The sequence below is a fragment of the Etheostoma cragini genome, chromosome 2 (assembly GCF_013103735.1).
Source record: "Etheostoma cragini isolate CJK2018 chromosome 2, CSU_Ecrag_1.0, whole genome shotgun sequence".
In the NCBI taxonomy this organism is placed as follows: Eukaryota; Metazoa; Chordata; class Actinopteri; order Perciformes; family Percidae; genus Etheostoma; species Etheostoma cragini.
The window spans coordinates 19,178,941-19,194,441 of NC_048408.1; the positions used below are offsets into that span (position 1 = coordinate 19,178,941).

Below are 15,501 nucleotides of genomic sequence, written 5' to 3' on the forward strand. Positions count from 1 at the left end.
AAAAAGGCTGCAATGAAACAAAGAGTGAAAAATTTAAAGGGGTCTGAATACTTTCCGTACCCACTGTATATATATGTATATATGTATTTATATACACATATATTTATACATGTTGCTTTGTACTGTCACAGACTGCTGTAAACCAACGGGGGTAAGCCTCCCTAAGTGTAGCTTCTATGGTGCCATTTTAATGCTTTAAAGCACGCTCCCGCCATTAGCATCCCGTTGACCGCCATTCATTTTTATTTCACTTTGACAGCAAACATCTGAAACGTTTAAAGACTCTGTTTCTCCATTATTTATTTCTAAAGAAACAACAATGTATGAAAGGCTCCATTACCTTGTAGCTCACGTTATGGCTCCGTAGCAGACATTTTTTGTAAAAATAGGCAATTGTGTCATAACCAAGCGACTTGCTGTTGCATAGTTGACAAATCATTGTATTGTCAGGAGAAGCTTGCTGATGCTTTCAATCCTGACTTACTAAAAAAAGTCACACATTGATATCAGATACTTGTTCATGCATGATTATACAGCCCAGTTTCACAATTGTCTCACAATTTTCCGTGGATCATGTCCCGGCCGCCGCCTTTTCCCATTGTTCTTTTCCCAACCACAACCATCCCGTACTCGTAGCATATCTACAGAAGCAAATAATTTGTGTTGGTGCCACTGGAGCAAAATTGTAAACGATTCTGGATTAATAATACATATATTGCAGAGGTATTTTGGAAGGTGCAGCTAAGACATATTTTGTTTATTGAAAATACTGTTTTACTGTTAATTACAAAAAGGTTTGAGATGCTTAAGGGACATATATGAAAAATGTATGGTTTGTTGTATCTTGTAAACCTGCTGTTATGATGTCATTAAAACATTGGACTTGAGCGAATCAACATCATGACCGTGTGTTTAACTCTATTTAACCCTTTGACAGGGGCCCAACATGAGCATTTAGTATGTGAGGCTTGCATCATTACACACACTGAGTGACACAGCTTCAGGGATGGAGGGAGGACAGAAAGAGGCTGTTTTTAGTATCTTCCTTGTTCAGTATTTCTCTTTCCTCTTTTTACCAGTATCTCTCACTTTGCTCTGAGATCCTCCGTTGCCCACAAAAGGCCTCCTGGCAAAAATGAAGGGATTTCTATGCTGGTGGAGTGTCATCAATCCTGTTTGCCATGCTTCAGTCCCTGCCTGTTTCTCCCGCCCTCTATCCATCCATCCATCCTTCAGTCCACTCCTTCACATGCTTCTCTCCCTATTCTAGGTTGGCAAATTGATTGCGTTGAGCCTGTGGAAAAAGGCAGCCTCTGGGGACACACATTTAAGGACCAGTCTGCCAGGCCCTCTGTTTTAATAAAAAGCTAAAGCAGTGGCAGTCACACCTACACGTACAAAGCCCTCATACATGCTGCTGCACATTCAAACTGAAACATTTTGTATAGTACACACACTGCAGCTAGCCAGGGGGTAGACCTGGGTCCATAATCATCCATGCTGTCCGGAGTCACACTGGCATTTAACAACTGGAGTTACCACCTTCTTTGTCTGCTGAAAGTGAGCGATTTATGTGGGAATGTCAATTGTGTCTTATGGTAGAAGTGAGTGTTTGGTGATTAGATCCCTTGTGTGTATAAGTATAAATAAGAAAGATTAATTGTTTGGTAATGATAGGCTGATATTTTCAGTGTCATGTTCTAATTCCATGCTAATGTAAGGGGACACTCTAACATGGGCAGGTCAGAGGAGCTGGGGAACTGGAGAAGATCCTAATATCTTACAAGCTGCTGTCTAAGAGCGAATCAATATATTGTATTGATTGGTGCTGGAGATGAAGGCTTGTGAGTCAAGATAATGTGTGTTGTGTGTACATAATGTGTCTGGTGTGTGCAGCATGTGTTGGTGTATGTGTGGGTTCGCTGTTAAATGCAGTATGCAACATGCAATATAACTGCAATATAATTTAAGTGCTGTACAACTATGATAACAACAGGTTGTAAACACCACTATTTACCAACGGTTTCAACCTTAACGATTCTGCATAAAATTATTTCAGCCTGCTAAATCCTATTCAAGGCTCTAACAAGCAAATGGAACTGTAGAGGGAGCACTTTGTTATAAAGTAGGTGCAGAAGTACTCAGTGCAAAATGTTGCTTGGGGCAGCACAGTAGCTCTGGGCGTAGTTCTTCAAACACAGAGCAAATTAAATCAGGTGTGCAGCAGTTGATGTGAATTAAATGTGTTTTGAATTTATTTCTCTTTGTGGTCATGCTGAAAGAGCTGTGTTTATAGACTAACAGTTTACAAGTTAACAATGTTTGGATCACTACACAATTTACGCAACTGCAGATGTTCCCTGGCAAGGGAAGTTGCTAGTTGGAGTGTGTTTGTGTGTGCCCTTACACACGTTCCACTCACCTGTGTGTCTCATGCTTTAGACTTGATTTGAAGCCAGACAGACAAGCTGTTTATTTTAGGGGTTGATTTTTCTCCCTTCTCTATTTTTTGCGTCCCTCCCTGGCTTGACGTGCGGCTGCATCAGGCCGATCAATAATGTAATTCTTAACCTGCGACTGTTGCGCACTGGAGTAATTACCTCCTCCATTATCTGACCACATCTCTCATTATACAGTAAGCAGCCTTCATTAGATGCAGAGGCTGAAAGGTGTAGGCAGGACACAGAACACACTCAAACACACACACGTATACACACACATACACATATACACCAAAGACTGATAAGCATGGATAAACACACTCTACATAGTATTACATTCGAGAGCTTGGGAAGAGAAACAGACAGACAGGCTTGTCACCTCACTGTGCTCCCCAATTTTGCTGGCTCTCTTCCTCTCTTTGACCAGTCAATCAGATAGCCATTAGCTAGTATTGGTCCCAAGGGCTAGTCTCTCATATACTGCACATCTATGGGAGCATTTCCATTCAGCAAGATGGCTCACCTCCACACCTCACTGTGATAGCAGTGCAGCCCATGGGAAATAAAGATTTTGCAACCAAATCAAATCCACAGCACAGTGGGGGAGACCGTGCCACCGATCAGCATGTTACTGGCCTGTTTAGGCTTGAGCCAGGCTGGGTGTAGTTTAATATTGTTAACACTTCCAGGGCTACACGTTTGATTTCCACTGTGGGTAACTGGCAGAGGATGGTGATGGGAGGATTTATTCATTGTATGTATTTGAAACACACTTTTTGAGGTCTTACCAGGCTAAATAACACAAACACTATCTTACTCTCCTGTTTTTGAAACTCTTCAATAAAAGCCAATTTTCACTAATAGTATGCACTTTGTTAGTCCTTTCAGTTAAGGCAACAGTCATGGTGCATTAGCGTAGGCCACAGAGGTAAATGCCAGTGTATGGCAGAAGCTAGCAGGTCACTACATTTATGTAATGACCTTTTGTAGATCTAACTGATGTCTGATGACTTTTTTACCTGTTTGTAGCAGAATACTGGAATGTGCTTCACACTAACTGAGAGGTGAATTAGTTATGGGTTTAGTCGGCATTAGTTAAGATTTTGAAAATGTTTGCATAAGAAAAAGACATCAGTATTTTATCCTGTAAAATTGTGTGTTTTTATTATATAATATTTCGGCTTGTTAAGAGAGACATGGTCTGACCTGTAAAAAAAAAAAATCTGTGTTGTGTTGTTCATCATCAGCTGTTTGTCTTGCTCACACCTCAGCTTCCTGTTATACGACTAGCTATCAGCCTGATGGCAGTTAGCTAATGGTGTCAGCGGACTTCAATTAGCTCTCCGCCACGCTTGATCGCACAGCCCTCTCTGCTGAAGAGGGGCCTTAAATTATCTGAAATGTCAGAGCCATTAAGTGTGAATGGTTAATGGGAGTTTAAAAAGAGAGGGAGCAAGGAGCAGACAGTAAGGGTAAAGTGATGGATGGACCCACAATACTCATATCTCAGGTATGTAAAATGCAAACATGTATTTAGCAAGCTTAATAAACTTCCATCAACAGTGTCCAAATTGACAGTCAAAGGGAAATCCAAAATACAAGCAATGGTCAAAATCTAGGGAAACAACTGGAACTCAGAATAACAGGACACAGGGAAAAATGCTTAAAAGCTGAACACAGGGAAGCAGACAATCCCGCACTGGAGTAAGGGGAAGACAGAACTTAAGTTCACAAGACAGGGGAGTCAATGAGACACAGGTGGAACTCATTAGGGCGGGGACAGGTAACCACACAGGCAGGAGAAAGCTATAACAGGAAGTAAAACGTGACATCCCCCCCTCAAGGGACGGCTACCAGGTGGCCCAAAAAAAATACCTCCACACAGTAGGGCAAAACAGCCCAGGGAAGGCAGAGGGGTCCAGAGAAGGAACATAAGTCAAGCAAGGGAGGGAGAAGGGGGGACAGGCACAGGAGATAGCAGGGCTCGGGAACAGAGAACTGAGGGCAACAGTAACCGTGAACAGAGGCCGGTGGCGAAGGCGGAACCCCTCAGACGACCGAGCACAACGGCTGGGTCTCCTTGTAAACTGGGAAGACGACAGCTGGGCTGGAGCCAGGCAACGGGTTGGCTGGGCTGGAGCCGTCAACAAGGTAACAGGAACATTGGCAGGCAACAAAACAACAGGATCAGTTGTCAGTTGTAGTTGGTACGAGCCTCCGACAGGACATGGGTGGCAGGAGTCGGCCAGACCACCAACAAAACATGATGGGACAGGAGCTGGCCGAGCCACCGGGTAAATACAAGAAACAGGAGTCTCTGAATTGCCAAATAACAGCAAAGTCAGCTGAGGTTCTGGAACGCTGAACGACAGGAAAGACAATGACACACAGGTGCAACACATTAGGTGTGGGGCGGGGGGTAGGTAATCACACAGTCAGGAAAATCTACAATAGGAAGTAAAACCAGACAACACAAAGGAGAACAGATAACTTTCAAAATAATACAGGAAACAGAAAACATGAAACGTGACACATCATGCATGAGGATGGTTTCAGTCTTTGTTTTTCACTCTTCCTCTGTGCCTACTGGCTGAAGGTGATTAACAAATTGCATGTATGTCTGAAGAGGTGGGGGATGACTATGCTGGCCACGCAGTTTAAATTACTTTCTTTCCAAAACTCTTATGTTCATCTGGAACAGAAGCATATTTTTATTTCACTTCACTTCAGTTAACTTTATTTTACCCCCATAGTCCATGAGTCAACAGAAAGATGAAGGATGTAAGGTATAAGAGCGGTATTTACAATCATTGTAAAAACCATAACATTAAATCATCACAGTTTAAAATTGGAGATGTTGTGCAATAAATGTATTGACACATTCTACGTTTTCTTTTATATTTCTTATTAAGAGGAATTCTTTTTTATTTTGCATTTATTACATATTTTGTAATTGTGAACATTTCTTACTTCTCAAGATGGGTTTCAGAATTGTTCTCAATTGACTTTATTTGTAATGACAGCGTTATCGGTTGTGTCTGAAATTGTTACGGCTTGATATTTGGATTTTGGACAGAATAATGTGTCAGTATGAATGTAGATGTTATTTTTTCTTTGTTTGAATATAGCACCGTCAATTCAGACCAACTCCTCCCCGAGCAGCCAGAGGAAAGAGGACACATCTGGGCAACGAGACATGCATAAGCTTTATGAGGCAGCAGGTTGGATTTTCCACACTTTCAAATTTTAACACAAAAAAGCAAAGCCTGTTGTGCAAGTGTGTGGATATTGAGTATTTCTGGACCAGAACTAAGAGCTGAAGTGTAAACTTTGTATGACAACGCTACCTCTAGACCCAGATAGAGTGGTCACTTCTCCCCCCAAGCATGTGAGACTTATAGAAGCTGAGAGAAGAGAATTTGTTTTTATCTCATCAAATAACCCAGCGGCACAAAACATCTACCATGCTCAAGGACAATTTTTCTTGGCCAGGAGTGATATTTAGACATAAAGGCTGCCTGTGACAGCGTGCCAGATCAAGTATTGGTATATCTAGGTTGTCCAGACACAGCAGGTGTCTCTAAATAGAATCCGTTTATTTCGGTCTCCCAGCTCCTCGATTGTCGCTGCCTTATAGCCAACCAACACTGACTGCCAAAGAAGACTAAATGGCCAGCCCGTCCTCACTATGGATTGATCATATGGGTCGGTTAAGGAAGCACCTCATCAGGACCGACATTTAGAGTCTTTGGAAATTGACCTATAATGTTTAGATATAAGGTAGGCTTATGAATGGATGGACAGAGATAGAGTCATATTTACAGTTTGCTTATGCTGAACCAACACTTTATGTTACATGACCAAATAGAAATTTGTTGAATCAAGCCCATCTATTGTGACATAAAATAAACGTAAACAAGAACATTACAATTAATACAACTGGCATGACTTTACTAATTAAAAGTAGGATAATGACTGCATTTTGAAAACCACAGTCAACAAACATAAACTCCCAAAAAAACTAAAAGGTATTTCAACTTGTCAATGTCACCTTTAAATGGGTGGCCCAGCAGTAATCGGTCACTGTTGTCAGGGATCCTCCCTCAGAAGTAAGCCTGAGAGCAAGTGTTTCAACTGCAAACAAGTTTTTTCCATCACTTTAATGCAGTACTTGTGGTGCATTGTATTGATTACAATGTCTGGTATCTTGAATATCTACATTGTCTATGTTATTATTAGACATACAGATGTACAGTTCGAGCTTATATATCATATTTCATGCAGTAAAGCCTTTGAATTAACTGCTAAATAGCTTAATGAGTAAATATCTGAATGGCATTATAAAAAAGGAAAGAAAGAAACACTTATCTTGTGTTCTCAAATTTTTTGTTCTCTTCTTATTATACTGCATCAGCTATAATCCTAGAGCTCACTAGATACACTGTATTACTAGAACATAATATACGTAATAATTTTTTTAACTTCAAACGAATCAGCTGGAGACATTTAAAAGTCACCCAACTAACACTTAATGTTAGTTAGCTACAGCTAATCTATCTGCCAGGGATAGCTATCATTTAAGTGTACAACATGTCATTTTCTGCTGCTAGGGGTCTCTCACTTAAAACAATGGATCTAAACACAGACTTGTAATGATGTTGTGATATTGAGTGGGATTATGGGAGTTGTAGTTTTCATTGTTAAACACAACTGCTGATTAAAATTAATGAGGTAAAAAACTGGTTCATCCATTCCATTTTTATTTATGTTATGTTTAGTAGGATTTATCCATGTCATTCAACACATAATTAAGTTTTCTTGATTAGATTTGTATTGGTTGCTGACCAGCTAACATAGTAGTCAGTGTTGTTATGAAAGGGAAATGAGGGGTGTGAATCTTTTCTTTTCATTTCACACACACACACACACACACACACACACACAGTTTTCCCCAATGGGAGACAAATTAGCTGAGAATGGGTTTTTTCACAGATATCTCTCCAGTATCATCATCACAGTCTAATTTGGTATTTTATTGTAAGAGTGGTGCTCAATACACAATTAACAAACCCATTTTAACACCTTTCCACAGACTGTGTATTTCCAAGCCACTTCATAGAGTTCTTTTACTTTGACTTACTGCATCATAAATAATGCTGATATGCTGCTTAAAGGAAATGGACTTGGCCTCAGTTCACAGCTTTCCTATTCTCTGATCCTCTCTCCCTCTGGACTCGTCAAAAATAAACCCAAATCCTGCCAACTGACTGATGCCCACAGCCCTACAGTACACGTGAACGGGAAATCATACGTGACAGTCATTAGGACTTTCATCACAATGGCTACTCTAAAGTAAGGATTTAATTTCTCTTCAGCTGAGCTAAATGGTGTAATACTGAGACACTCACACACACTAGATCTTTCAATAATAAGAACTGTCTTAACTTTGGTAAAATATGAATTCTTGGCTATAAGAACAGACCAATAAGACCAAGCTGTGGATTCAGTTTGAGTCTGCTCTGATCAAGTTTTGCAGCTTGTCGGTGTCAGTCTCCAAGATCGACCTCTGGACTTGCTTGGCATTGGAACAGATATTATTTTATTAATAACATTTCTCTTTCCTTTAGTTTTACAACATGTTTGTCAGACACTCAATACAGCAAAGCTTCTCACCCACACTATTTTATCAACCTTAGCTTAGTTTTAAAGCAAACGACTGAAGTAGTATTGTTAAAATTAGACTTTGGAGTGGTATAATTCATATGGAACTAATGCTTTTTCACAATCAGAATACTTTATTGATCCCTCAGGGAAATTATTTAGTTGCAGTTGCTCACAGTCCCGTTTACGGTACAATAAGAGTGAGAAAAGAGCAAGTCAATAAGTGTATACAGTAAACAAGTAACGTATTCACAATGAGACGTAAATAAAAATGTTAAGTATTTACAGACAGTATTTAAAATCAAACACACTTCAATTTTTAAAACAGCAACGTTTTGAAAGAATACTAACAGTTTTAGCATATCTGTATACTTGTGCATATGATTGAATTTTGTCCCTATTGCTGATAAGAGCAGTGGTACCATTTTCCTTCCTGTTAGTTTCCCAGGTGTCAGACGACAGATGCAGGACAACTGTGTTGTTTTTCGTTCTGTCAATTAAAGCAGAGCAGACATACATATCCTGTTGTGGAGAGAATACGTACTGTGGCAGACTGTGGGTGTCATCATTAATCACGGTTCACATGGCTTAATATTGGCATTGACGCCTTTCTTGAATAGGGTAAACGGTGCAGGGAGAGGCGTGCAATGAAGAACAAGGATAGATTGGCTTGGTGTCTGTTAGTGTGGCCAGCAGGGCCATGATTAGTGCCTTTCTTTCTGCTATCTAGTCCTTTTTCTTTCTATATTAAATCCTCTATCCAAGGTTTCCATGATTGTGCATGTATCTCAAGCAAGGAATCAGAATTAAACCCAATTTGGTTGAAATGTAGTTTTGATTTGGTCAGTTGTTTTGTATGACTATGGTAGTTTTATTCTTTTTTACTTCACTGCTCTGCTTTTTTAGAAAGGCTTGGAGCATATTCTCTGCGATATTGCAGAAAATAATTTGTGTTCAGTTTTAGGTACTGTTTAAGTCTCTCTTCGCTTCAGTCTGCAGCAATATTAATTCATCACATTTTAAGTTTAGGATAATACAAATCTTAATTATATCTTGCTTTGTTAAGCACAAACACAGTAGAGTCTCTCTCCACTCCACTGTATACACCTAAAAAGAACACCTGAAGTCATTACATAGTGAATGTAACCCTCCGTACTCATCTACTATCTAGATTTACGAGTCATGTTTCTGGCCAAGAATGAGAATAAAATTGGACACATTTGTACACTGCTGTATAAACAACAGAGTGAAAAACAACACATCTACATTGAAACATCTCCCCCTCTCAGAGACACAGACATGCACACACACACACACAACCACACACACACACACACAAACACACACACACACACACACACACACACATACTAACTTCTCTAGTTTTAGTGAGGAATTGCTTTTGCTGCTTGTGTGTGCCTTGAATTGCCGGGTTGCTTGTGAGATGACGCCAGCAGCTGAGACCTCCTACTGGTGATTCATTGCTTTAATCACTCTGGCTCTCCAACCTCTTACCAACCATGGCAGGGTTTGACACATCACTGCCTTCTCAGAGCACTCACACCATTTGTCCTATTTAGGACACTGTCTCTCCCCTTATAGACAATCAGATATTGGAGGTGCAGTGTTGTGTAGAGCTGGTAAAATACAGCCCAGCTGGCGCAGGTTGAATTGCTGTAAAAGTGTATATGTGGTCTTCCCCAATTCAACAGATGTGTTGTGGTTTCCTGTGTCATGGACCTAATCTGAGCCCATCACTGGAATATCACAAAAACTCGTAAAACAAGATTCATCCTACATGTTGATGTCAGTCTCATCTAAAAACAAGCCAGCTTGTTACCAGCTTTCAATTCCTCCCCTCTTGCTCTGCCTCCACCTCACTTGGTTAAATTAAAAGTGCTCATAACATTATATCCACAGCAAAACAGCATCCTTTATAAACCGCTATCGATTTTGCCCTGGTCTGTCTTTTTATTGCCACATAAGGTGGAAAGTGGAAAGGAAAGGTGGGAGCTCAATCACTCCCCTTTCCTCCATTTGCCACCAACCGTCATGGACCTCAGTGGCTCCGTAGATAGTGGATCATGAAGTCCTATCAAATACCAGCTACAGATGCATGTTGAAACTAAGGTGGTTTCAAACTACAGTAGGAACGGTGCCACTTTGGTGAAACTTTTGAGAAATAAAAAAAGGAAAAGAAACCTTACAGATGATTCACTCACAGAGTACATGAGGACACTGACATGTACTGTATGTTGGCTGAGAAAGTTATCCAGGGACTCATTTCTCACACAGAGATGAGAGCTTCATCTGAAGTCAGCTCCAAACGGATGCGACTGCTCATTATCCCACTCCCAAGGTTTCCAGTTTGCTTTCCTCCCTTCATTCATTGTCCGACTTTCCACCACTGTCCTCTCTTGCAATGTCTTTCCCAGCAAAAGCAGGGCAGCAAATTACACCTACATATGACGGCAGATCATAGGGATTGAATCTGTTTTGATGTCGCCGCAGAGGAAGTGAGAACATCAGCAAGTAAGGAAAACAGCAGGAAGTCTTCAGGGTTTACACGCTGTGGGACATTGATGTTTCACTCCCAGTGAGAGATGGAAGGAGACCAGGATTCAGCTCCCAAAAAGGGAAGCCAAGAGATTCAGCCAGAGAGGCTCGGAAGAAGTTGGCGTTCACTCAAAGTGTTGTTTCTTTACTTGCCAGGCTTTACAAACAGTGCAGTGTTTTTGTTATGTGTGATCAAATGAACCTTCTTTGATAGACTGCATGGCCGAAAATACAGCAGAAAATCTCTCCACATGACAAATCACCTTCTAAATGTGTGGGCATTCAGTCACTTCTCAAGATTTCGGTAGGAATTTGTTCCCATTTAGTTACAAGAGCGTCAGTGAGGTTGGCCTCCGATGTTAGTGGCCAGGCTTTTCCCAAAGGTGTTGGATGAAGCTGAGGTCAAGGCTCTGCAACACTGCCAAGTTTTTTCCACACCAACATGGGAAAACCCTTTTGTGCATGGAGGAGTCCTCAAAAGAATCAAATGTTATGTACAACCAGTAGTTTCTTCTGCTAGGACAGAATGTCTGTGCTGTGGCTGTTGGCCGCCCAGTGTGTTTTTGTGACAGTAAGCCACAGAGAGAATTTCTGATTGGATCACAACGCAGGGATCAGCTCTTTTCTGTCTTTGGGAAGATGCTTTCGGGAGCTTGTCTTCTCTGTGTGTTCCACGCCCTGCTGTTACAGAACGGGACTATAGGTCTGTCAGTCACAGTGTCAGAATTAGGGCCCGCAGTAGCCCCCACAGGCCTTTCCCCTTCAGCGTTCCTCAGGGGTGCCACTCTCAGATGACTGTTCCTTTCAGGCTGAGAGCTGCTGGCTGTCAAAACAGTCTGCTTGACAAAAGTGCTCGTCTGAAGAAACAGAAATGTGTGTGATGTGTGTGTGTGTGTGTGTGTGTGTGTGTATGTGTTTGTATGTGTGTGTTTGTGTGTTTGTGTGTGTGTGTCTTATTGCAAAGTGACAATACATTTCTTTCTTAGCGCATTTTTCCACATGCCTGTTAACTCTTTAACTGTGCAAACAACCACCCAGTCAGATTCAGTCCTAAAAAACAAAAAGCACAGTAATTTTAATTCAACCTATATTTTTTTAATTGTTTTATTTTTAATTGCTTATCCTTTTTTCTACGTGGACTTTGTCATTCAGCTGTACACAATGCAGCTTGATCCGTGGGTTTGGTGGTTGCTGCGGGGGTGAGGATTCGCTTTTGCTCAACTCTCTGAATTCTGTGATCAGGCACAGAGTCCAGGTCTACTTTGTTGACACTCCATGACCTGTACCCCATTGTTGTGCCTGCCATACTTTGGTGGCACAAATGGTCACAAGTCCATACTCATTTAGTCCAACAACACAGCAGTAGTATACATCTTATATTAAGAAATTCAGACTCTTGGCTCCAGAATTGGACATTCACACCACACCAGTGCCACTGTTTTAAACCACAACGTTCAACTAGCCCACCAGCTGAGAAACCTCTTACGCCTCAAAAGACGCCATCACCAACAGTCCTGCCCAGCACTCTCTCAACCTGCTGGCTGGAATTGCTTTAAGGTACATCAAGCCACATGTTGGCTTCCATTTCCCTCCATGGACGTTACGTCCTTCTACAATTTCATCACCCATGCTCATTCCATTCAACCCATTTCAGCTTTTGACGTGTTCAGAATTTGCACCGACTTCATCCGTTTATGATACTTCTCGTCATCCCAAGTTTATCAGACATCACCATCCACACCTCAAACTCTCTCATATTCACATTTAGAAGGTTCCTTCCCCATTTATGTTTTCCACCTCAGCTCCTACCTTAACCCTACGAGCCACTATTAAAATATATTGGCTCCAGGTACGCCGGCAATGCATCTCCACAACGCCCAGTTTTCACTATTCCAAAATGGCCACTTGATTCTGGTTTCAGAAACATCTAAACAGAATTCTATGCATTTCAGCCGTATCACCCAATCATTTTTCCAGCCACTCTTTCCGCATCGGCGCAACATTCACAGCCGCCAGATAAGGAATCTCCGACCAAACCGTTCAGTTCCCGGGTCGCTGGTCATCCCAGGCAAACCGATCTTACATTTACAAACAATCTCAACGATCTCTGTCAAGCCCACGCACAACTCAATTCTACACAATCGGACACTTTTGGGGGTCTGTAAACTATTTGAAAACTGCTTCTGAAACGGAAACTCCCACTCTGAGTCTCCTCCACCCGGTCATCATACATCCTCCCAGAACAGCCATTGGACTACATCCACATCACTTTATCTTCAGTACATTCATAACTTTCATCTGCACATTCACAATGTTCATTAAATCTTTAACTAACACATTGTGGCGTGGTCCATGCTAGTGAACACTTGTTCTATTTTGAGAGTGATTCTTTTGCTACTATTTCCTAATCCCACACTGACACACCCAGAGCCACTTTGTAGCTGTCACTTACACACTGCAGAGATGCTGAGGGTCAGGCTCTGCGTGCAGACAGCGCCATGATTTCCCAATGTTGGTATTAATATGTGCTTCCTACTCCTGTGTGTCAAACCACACAGGAGCAGGAAGTCAATCTCGAATGCAATGAAAATGCAAATTGTCTTTCAAGTGTTGACCTGCGCTGTCAATCAGCATCACAATAACACCTTTCATCGTCCCGCAATCAACCCGGACGTGATAGGGGCAAAACTCTCAGCCATGCCTTTTCCCTCATTCGATACAGATAAATCAATCACCCTTATTGTTATGTTATTTCTTCGTGGCTGTTCTCTATTCCACCATTGATTTATGGCATCCCTCCATTTGTCTGCTTTGTTTTGTCTTTATCCCTCCTTTCGACAGTTTCCCTCCACCCTGTCCCATCCGCAGAGGGAAGTTTTTATTATTGGTATAAAAATAAAAATACAGTTGGTGGAAAAAAGATAAAAGAAGCTGGAGGTAAATGGGATGATTAATGATTCTTAATCAACTCCAGGCTCTGTTTTCAATTACAGTTCAGAGGTATTGGATTTTTTTTGTTTTGTTTTTTAGGACAGCTCCAGACTACCAAATAGCCCATCTTTATTGAAGACCCAGGATGGAGTGAGTTTGTGACAAAAGTTGGTCTTAGATAAGAAAGGGAGGTTCACAACATTGGTCTAATTTCCTCTTATTTGTTTGAACTTATGTGCATCAGAAATTGGTTCAGATCAACCCAGCTGTAACAGAAGTTTAACCTGTATTAGTCAAGGCAAGGGCAGTTTTCAAATTTGATGAAGCACTAACAAAAGATTTTTTTGCCACTGGAACATAAAAGATTTGTGTTGTAGCCCAGAAAACCTTTAGCAAGAGTAGATTGTATCTCATCGTACATTATGCACAGCAACTGGATTCTTACTTGATTTAAATGAATAGCTCGAAATTCCTTTTTGGTTCTCATGGGTTCTTGCAATATCCCTGGATTACGCATGTATGGTGGGAACACATGTCACACAACAATTCCTCTTGTCAGGCTTAAAGTAATACTTTGTATTGTGTCTGAACTACCAGCAAACTGAACCAGTCCAGTGAGGAGTTACAGGCAGCTACGTGTTTGGTTTATGTGTGTGAAGGCTGCAACTGTTCATTCAAAACAACAATGGCTGACACGATGGACAGATGGTTTATCCAATCAGCTGCCAGGAATATGGTTTTTTTAAATGCCTGCCCTTTTCCCAAAAGTTTTCAAAGACAGCATCTCAGATGGTTTTGTGTTTACAATGTATGTGTGTGATTGAGCAGACTCATTCCTTAAATTGTTCAGTCATCGGGACCGGCCGACATAATTAATGCTTTTTCTAAGTGTTTTCATCTGAGTGTTTATTGCAGATTTTGTCATATCTTAAGAACTGCAACAATTATACAATTGAACCTTTTTTTACTCCCCAGTTTCTCCTCACTGCCAGTTTAAATTATATTAGATTTGCTGCCATGGGTTTGTGACAATGATATGCGATTTGTCTACGAGATCAGAGTTTGGAGTCTTATCTGAGTCTGTTGTCCTTACCTTGCCCCTTTACCTCTTTTGACAGCAACATACCTTTATAATGACCAGCATAAATCACGTAGAAGTATTTTTTTTTGCTTAATTGTCTTAAGCTTGTTTTAACGAGATATATTTAGAAATGAGGAAGTGCCTCTGTCCTTTGCTGGCTCAAGAAGCAGAATATCAATTTATGCTGCTGTCCCAATAAACAACTTCTCCATCTTGCAAAATAGGAACATCGGCCTCATTCAGACTCATAATGTCTGCACTCCAACATTTAGGGATAGCAAGTATTAGGCAAAACCTGTTTTGGCCCAATTGTGTCAAATATTTGTGTTTTATATTCCAATATTCTATTTTATCACACATGCACTTGTGTCAGTTTATGTGCCTGATTTTTTGATGGCCGTTTCTATGGTAGGCTCACTAATCAAATGCTGGAGTTGACAGACTCTTCTTTTGTTGTTGGTAGGGACTTCAGTACTGTGTGGGACCCAAATATTGATCGGTCGAACGCAAGGGTCACTGGGGTTCAAGCGCAAGCCACAAATGCTTTGAACTCATGGGTCAGCATCTTGGGTCTTATATTTGGCGTGCAGTTAATCCCACCTGTAAGGATTATTCCTTTTTCTCAGGTAGACATCAATCTTTGATTTTCTCTTACGCAATCCATACCATCAGCGGAGTCACTACAATTTCATTCATAGGACACACAGTATCTCACGGTATAAAATGCATCACATGAAAATAATTAACAGCCCTTCATGCACTTTTTGCCCACTAAAAGCTCAAGGTACTTATCTTCACATGATCTGGGATTGCTCTACTGTTGGTCAGTTC

The 15,501-nt window shown here is 41.0% G+C and overlaps 1 protein-coding gene across 1 annotated transcript in view; it reads left to right on the top strand.

Moving 5' to 3' along the window:
* The first annotated feature begins 4,668 nt into the window (after positions 1–4,668).
* The window catches only part of LOC117951692 (alpha-1,6-mannosylglycoprotein 6-beta-N-acetylglucosaminyltransferase B-like), a 117,102-nt gene continuing 106,269 nt past the window's right edge, over positions 4,669–15,501 (top strand). Inside the window, exon 1 of the mRNA XM_034883522.1 lies at positions 4,669–4,735. Coding sequence (XP_034739413.1) covers positions 4,669–4,735 — 67 coding nt within the window. The remainder of the gene's footprint in view (positions 4,736–15,501) is intronic.